This window comes from Porites lutea, chromosome 8, assembly GCF_958299795.1.
Source record: "Porites lutea chromosome 8, jaPorLute2.1, whole genome shotgun sequence".
NCBI classification, from domain to species: domain Eukaryota; kingdom Metazoa; phylum Cnidaria; class Anthozoa; order Scleractinia; family Poritidae; genus Porites; species Porites lutea.
Window position 1 is genome coordinate 29,850,144 of NC_133208.1, and position 6,451 is coordinate 29,856,594.

General features: G+C 38.8%; 1 protein-coding gene across 1 annotated transcript; it reads right to left on the reverse strand.

Moving 5' to 3' along the window:
- Positions 1-2,150: 2,150 nt before the first annotated feature.
- LOC140945504 (peroxidasin homolog) lies at positions 2,151-4,165 on the reverse strand. Its single transcript, XM_073394522.1, has 2 exons — positions 3,766-4,165; positions 2,151-3,151 (listed from the first exon to the last, which is right to left on the reverse strand). The coding sequence occupies exons 1-2, from the start codon at positions 4,163-4,165 to the stop codon at positions 2,835-2,837; spliced, it is 717 nt and encodes a 238-aa protein (XP_073250623.1). The 3' UTR covers positions 2,151-2,834.
- Between the last annotated feature and the right edge of the window lie 2,286 nt (positions 4,166-6,451).

Below are 6,451 nucleotides of genomic sequence, written 5' to 3' on the forward strand. Positions count from 1 at the left end.
TAAAGCGGTCTTCGAATAGATCACCTTGCGATATATTTCAGTATAGCCGTATAGTTCTCGCAGTGGCAAAGTTAGACTTTCGAAAAACTGTCTTTCAAAATGTTTTAACACTCTTATTTAACCAAGATCGCAAGCTGGATATTAAAGTTTAAAAATTTCACATCAGCTGGTTTATTGTCATTTGCAGGGCTGAATTAGCAAAACGGGTAACGTTGCAAGTGACTAAAGAAAGAGTGCCGATTCATGTATTTGATTTGCTAATAAGAAATTTTAAGCATGAAACTCCAGTTAACACACAAGTCTTCAAATGCAAATTTATGTCAGCATGCACCTTATACACAATGACTATATATATAGCTCTCATTGCTTTTTTTTGTGATATAAAATGTTAAAAAAAAGCGAGTCATGAGTGGGATTCAAACTGATCACCATGCGATACAGCGGTATAGTTCTTACGTATCTAGGCTTTCGAAAAAGTGTCCATCGTCCTTTCATGAGTAAAGAATAAGATGATGATGGTGGTGATCGTGATGATGATGATGGTGATGATGATAAACTTTAATTATTTATAGACGGTTAAAATATTCGTATAATAATAGCAAATGAATAAGTTCTATAAACTGTTTTACATGATTACCGTGTGGGAGCATGATCAGCAAACCGAGAGTGAATTTTCCCTCAAAGCCATTTGATCTAGAGAATTTGCTGTGCGTACGTACATCCTCAGGAAGATTGTTCCATAAGTAAGCACCACGGTAGCACAAGCCACCTCAGACCGCTTTACAGTAATCAAAGCGTGGTTCAATAAGACCTTTGTACATCATAACTTCAGTGTGCATAGAAACAAATGGCTCGACTCGCTAAAGGGGCTATGTCACCCCACACGCATGCGCGAGCCAATGAAAACAAACTTGAAAAAGTCGGCCTGTCTTTTTCAAGTTCTGTCGGAGATTTTGGAGGGCTGTTTTTATCTGTCTAAATCTCAGCCATCGTTCGATAGTTAGCGAAGTTTTGTATTAAGAATCGTTCTATGGTGATTACAGAATATTTTTTTGGCGTTATTTTGAAATTGTTTGCCTGTGGAATGTTTTTACGTGGATTTACTGTGTCCTCTTATCAGCGGCCGTTCTAATGGCAGAGTTAATGACGGCTACTCCACAATGAGTGGTGGAATCTTTGATGGAATCTTTCCTATAGTTCATGTGGACATATAATGAAGCGGCTATCGAGTTGGCGGCGGCCGTTTTTGGTAAACGATTACAAGAGCATCAGGCCATGAGTTTCGTGACCAAACTGAACTGCTGGCAAAGGAAACATTATAAAATTCGGTTAGATTCCTTCTTGTATTTATCTGGATTCACGGCAAAGATAAACACGACCGTTTGCTCGTCCAGATTGTTCTCAACGGACTTAGAGAGGCACCTTAGTACGAGTTAGATCCTGTAAATGCCATGTTTTTGAACTGTTTGTGTTCGAGCATATTTTTGAAAAATAGCAGAGTTTACTTTCCCTTTTTATCAACGGACTGCTTATAGTGGAGTAGTATACCAATGATGCTCGGTTCTGTTTTTCTGGACGTCGCAGTGATTCGGCACGATCGAACAATTTTGCGCGATAATGTATGTTTGCCTAAGATCAAAACAAAGACTTGATGTCTCTTGTTCTATCAGCATCTAAAATCTAAATTATAAAATCACTAGCGACAGACAAGTCTAATTGTTAATGATTTGAAACAGTCTTGGTCTTTATCTTCGGTCTAGCGTCTTTTGTAGCTCGTTTGTAAAATACAACTTCGATTTATTTTGTTGAATAAGACAATATGCTGTTGTTGAATTTTGGTTTGCGCACTATTTTATGAATGGCATGCGTTTTTACTCCAAAACTACAAGTAAAATTGTCGTCACAATTTTATTCTTGATCTAGCATAACCAGAGAAGAAACGTTCCGTAAATTCTATCGAAATATCCCTTATCTAAAACCATTTCGCTTGTAAATAACCTCTCTAAATTCGGAGCCTTGGACGTAACAGAGAACATGGAGAAAGTCACGCGTTAAAAACAATAGAATTTTGACAGTTGAAAGTAATTTGTATAACCTCAGAGCGCATGCTCTCCAGCTGACATAGCCCCTTTAAGCGCACCAATGTTTGAGGAGGCTTTTTTGAAATGTCATGTTGGTGGGCCTTCCAAGAGAGATTATCGTCCGTAAGCCCAATAAATTTGCTATGAGTTGTTTCGTTTATTTGGACGCCATCGTTACAAATTTTTATTGTATAGTCATTTAAAGATTGTAATTTCTGCCCCGAGCTAATAATCATAGACTCTGTTTTGGCGACATTGAGACTTAAATTGTTAGCTTTAAGCCAGAGATCAATATGCTTCAATTCAGTATTGATCTGTAATTCGAGATCAGGTATGCTAGGTGCAGAAAATGTAACGTTAGTGTCGTCCGCGTACATTCAAGGAGAACCAGTATTCAAACAGTTTGGAAGATCATTATGTAGATCAAAAAGAGAAGGGGGCCTATTATTGACTCTTAAGGTGCAGTTAAGAGGACTCTAACTAGATAGACAGTTACCTATGATACATCTTTGCAATGCATCTTAGATGTTTAACAAAGGTCGCAATGGTTTATGGATTAGACGACTGGCATTAAACTGAATGTTTAATCTATTCATACCTTGTTCAAGGGGATTGCTTTGGGCATTGGGCAATTACCCTCTCGGGAAGCAATATTATTATTTGGCAGTCACTTAAGCAGGTCATTGCAGTGAGTTTCGTATGCCCAAGTGCTCAGTGCCAATTGCGCTAATGACCAACTCTCAAAGCAACCTTTCAGTGATTTAGATATATGCGGTGCCTGCAATACAAACCTAAGCGACGCACTTGCACTGCCACGTTGATTCTTGTCTTCTTTGTTCCCATAATATTAGTAGCCACGCATTCATAAAAACCGCTGTCATCAGGACTCAAGTTGTTAATGGTAAATGTACCTTGGTTTATACTGGTCCTTCCAGCATGTAAAGGCATTGCTGCTCTAGTCCAGTTTATTTCGGGGCGAGGATATCCTTCAGCTTGACAAGTTACTTGAAACGTAGAACCTTGTACTGGTGTGGCAATTGAGGGTGGAACTCTTGTGAAGATTGGAAGACCTGAAATAAAGCCGAAAAATAAACAGGATGCACAATAAATTAAACAGCTTATATTCCTCTCTTTTCTGGGAAACCTTTCAAGCTGCATGCCCTTAAATCAACATTTCGCTAAAAGTGTTACTGATAAACTTTGTTATAAGCAATGTTTAACTACATAGCAGAAAAGGAAGCAAAAGACTCGTATTAATTCAGAAAGATAGGTGAGGTCTGTACCAGTTGTGTAGGATATTGAAGGTCAAGACTAATTATAGCAAATACCTTGAAACAAACTCAGAATTCATCATGTAGCAAGGTCATGTATTGATGTAGTTCAATTAACGATCAAGAAAAAGACAAATTAGAAGGAATAGGACAGTGATGGAAGGATCGTGTTGTGTGCCTTCGCGTACATGGTGAAGATTGTCATCTGTTATTATCTTAAACATAATTTCTTAAAATATCTTTACGTTTGCATGGCCCAGGTTAAACGTTGAACTGACTAGTGGCTAAGAAATACGAAAAAAGGATGAATTGAAATGAAGGAGAAGATAAAATTACACGATTAAACAACAGAGCACAAACAGACCTACATAATCAAGCAGCCAGATATAACAAAAGTACACTGCTCCACTTACCTCTGACAGTCAAGTTACTAATGGCCTCGGACGATCCAAGAATGTTCCTAGCAGCACACGTGTACGGCCCAGCATCGCTGTAATTCAGATTTCTAACGATCAACTCTCCTTCTTTAATCAAATACTTTGCACCTGACAGAAGCTTTCTGCCCATAAATTGCCATTCCACGACTGGGGAAGGACTTCCTGTGACCGTACCATAAAATGCCGTGTCTCCTCCCTCATCTCGTGTCTGCTCTGCTGGCGACAACATCACTTGTGGAGCAGATGTCGATTTTCCAGGCTTTCCAGGTGGTCCCGGCATGCCTTTTGGCCCAGGGTCTCCTTTATCTCCCTTTTCTCCTCTCGGTCCTGCAGGACCAGTTATTCCTGTTTTTCCGGATTTTCCAGGAGGTCCCATGGGACCCTTGAGGACCTTTCTTTCCCTTTGGTCCCCTCCTGCCACGTGGTCCCCTCGCTCCAGTGGAACCAGGATATCCGGGGGGACCTGCAGGACAGACCTTCTCACTTGACTTACAGTACTTGGTGGGCATCAGTTGTTCAACTGTTTGCTGATTTCTTTTCTCACCTCATGTATGGTGATGCCAATTAAAGTGTCGTTAGAAACGTTTCTTCGCTTTCTTAACCGGATGGTTGCTGATTCCTTTATTGGCAACGAGCTGACTGCAGTCAAGTAAATTCGATAATACCTGTTAATTACCCATTGATAAATTGTAAAAATGAGCAAGATCGAGAAGGAAAGAAAGAATGATACTGCTGACATTTCTGATAAAGGTAACTTACAAAAGAACAAGAATCGAATCTTAAGACCTGCGCACGAATTATATACAAGCCAACTGAGACCTTGAATACACCTACTTTCCGTCGCTCTTGTAATCCCATAAGGGTTAAGAAAGCTTTTTCAAATTAGACTGAATTCCTTTGAAAGAAACGGAAATATCTCCATGAATAATCTCTAAATACACGCCTTTTGTCTATACTGATCTATAATGTCTATATACTATTCGAAAATTTATCCAGAAAGTGCTAAACGAAAATAGCTCAATCTAAAGCAGAAAAACAGATAAATCTAAAAATGAATTGCCAAGAATAGGGTCATTATTGCTTGAAATTGGTCACGCAATACCTTTCAATTCCGAGACCCCAAATAACCTCAAACCTGAAGCACATGCAGCCCCCACTTAAAGAAATGTTTAAGGAACCTTATCTAATGTCGTCTAGCTAAAAATCCTAAAAAGACAATCTTGTTGAAAAGCTGTATAGTAATGATATCGACTATCTGGCGCGTAAAGGAATCTTGTTCTGCCCCTTGTCAGTAAACACATTATTTATAAATTCAACTTCATTTACGCTGTAGATCTCTTCGGTTTTTTTATCAGTGGCAGTGGCATAATTACTGACATCTAGGGAGCATCAAAAAACAGTTTCATACAGTTTAAGTTAAAATATGATACTATTTTGGAATTGCAAAAGATCCCGTGTTGTTAACGCGCACTCACGTCATGAAAGGTTATGTCTTAACCGTAGGAGGATAAAAGCAGGCGTAAACATCCTCAATGTACATAAGGCCATCCAAGTAAGAAGAGTAAGAATAAATTTTACATGAGGTATAGCCGTTCCCATCATCTGAAACTTGTGTCTGCATCTTCTTGGAAAGGTCTATTGCGATATCTTTTGTCGGTGAGAAAGTCGTCCTGTCAAGATTGTCAATCGTGCCAAGCTTACTCCAAGGAACACAGCTGTAAATACGAGATTCCAGTGAAATAAGTCTTTCGTTTGTTGCTTCCGTTTTTCACCCAGAGACATCCGCAAACTAAAACTAATACCACCGAAAGGAACGATGGTCTAATTGACGGAACAAACTCAAGGACTCGTTGAGATTTGAAGAGTTTACGGTTTTCATTTTTGTGGTTTTACGATCGTTTTGTTTCACAGCCACTCGAAGACCGGAGTTTGAGGGAAAGTTGCAAGCTAAACCTGTTCCGCTTCTGATTTAGCCCAGAAAAATAAGAGTGTTGGCTTACATTAGATTGACGTAAGCTGTAACTTTCTTCTTGTTGCACTCAAACGTGGTCAAAGTTCTAACAGTTTCCTTATTCTAAAATAATTGCAGAAATCAAACATCACGTTTACAGGAAAAGTAAGAGGTTGACCACGTGACCATTGGCTTTATTCTTCATTCTTGATAACGTGGAGAGAGTAAAGTTTCTCTTTTTGTAACAAAAATTCGAGCATGAGCATTTAATTCAATTCTTGTTTCCTGTCACAGTCACTCCAAGTTTGAGGGAAAGTTGCAAGTTAAACCTGATCCCTTCTCCTTAAGCCCATAAAAACAAGTGTAGTAAATTAGCTCACATTAGATGGACGTGAGCCGGGCTGCTCTGCCGGTTGTTAACCTTGCTCCTGTTGCACTCAAACGTGGCCAAAGTTTCAACAGATGCCATAATTTATATTATTGCTGAAATCAAACATCACGTTTACAGGAAAGGAAACAAGTTTGACCACGTGACCATTAACCCTCATCATTGACGACGTTGAGAGAATGAAGCTCTCTTTTAATGACAAACATGAGTAATTTCATTGAATTTTAATTCTTGTCTATACATTAACAATTAATACTAGCCCGTAAACGTGATCTTTTATCTATTTATTATCAGTAGAAATTTCCTGTAAGGGTATATTTTAT

Excerpts from the sequence above, each read along its gene's own strand:
- LOC140945504 (XM_073394522.1), bottom strand. The coding sequence starts at position 4,165 with ATGGGACCTCCTGGAAAATCCGGAAAAACAGGAATAACTGGTCCTGCA. Across the intron at positions 3,152-3,765 it reads TAGTAACTTGACTGTCAGAG|GTCTTCCAATCTTCACAAGA; the intron begins GTAAGTGGAGCA and ends GCTTTATTTCAG.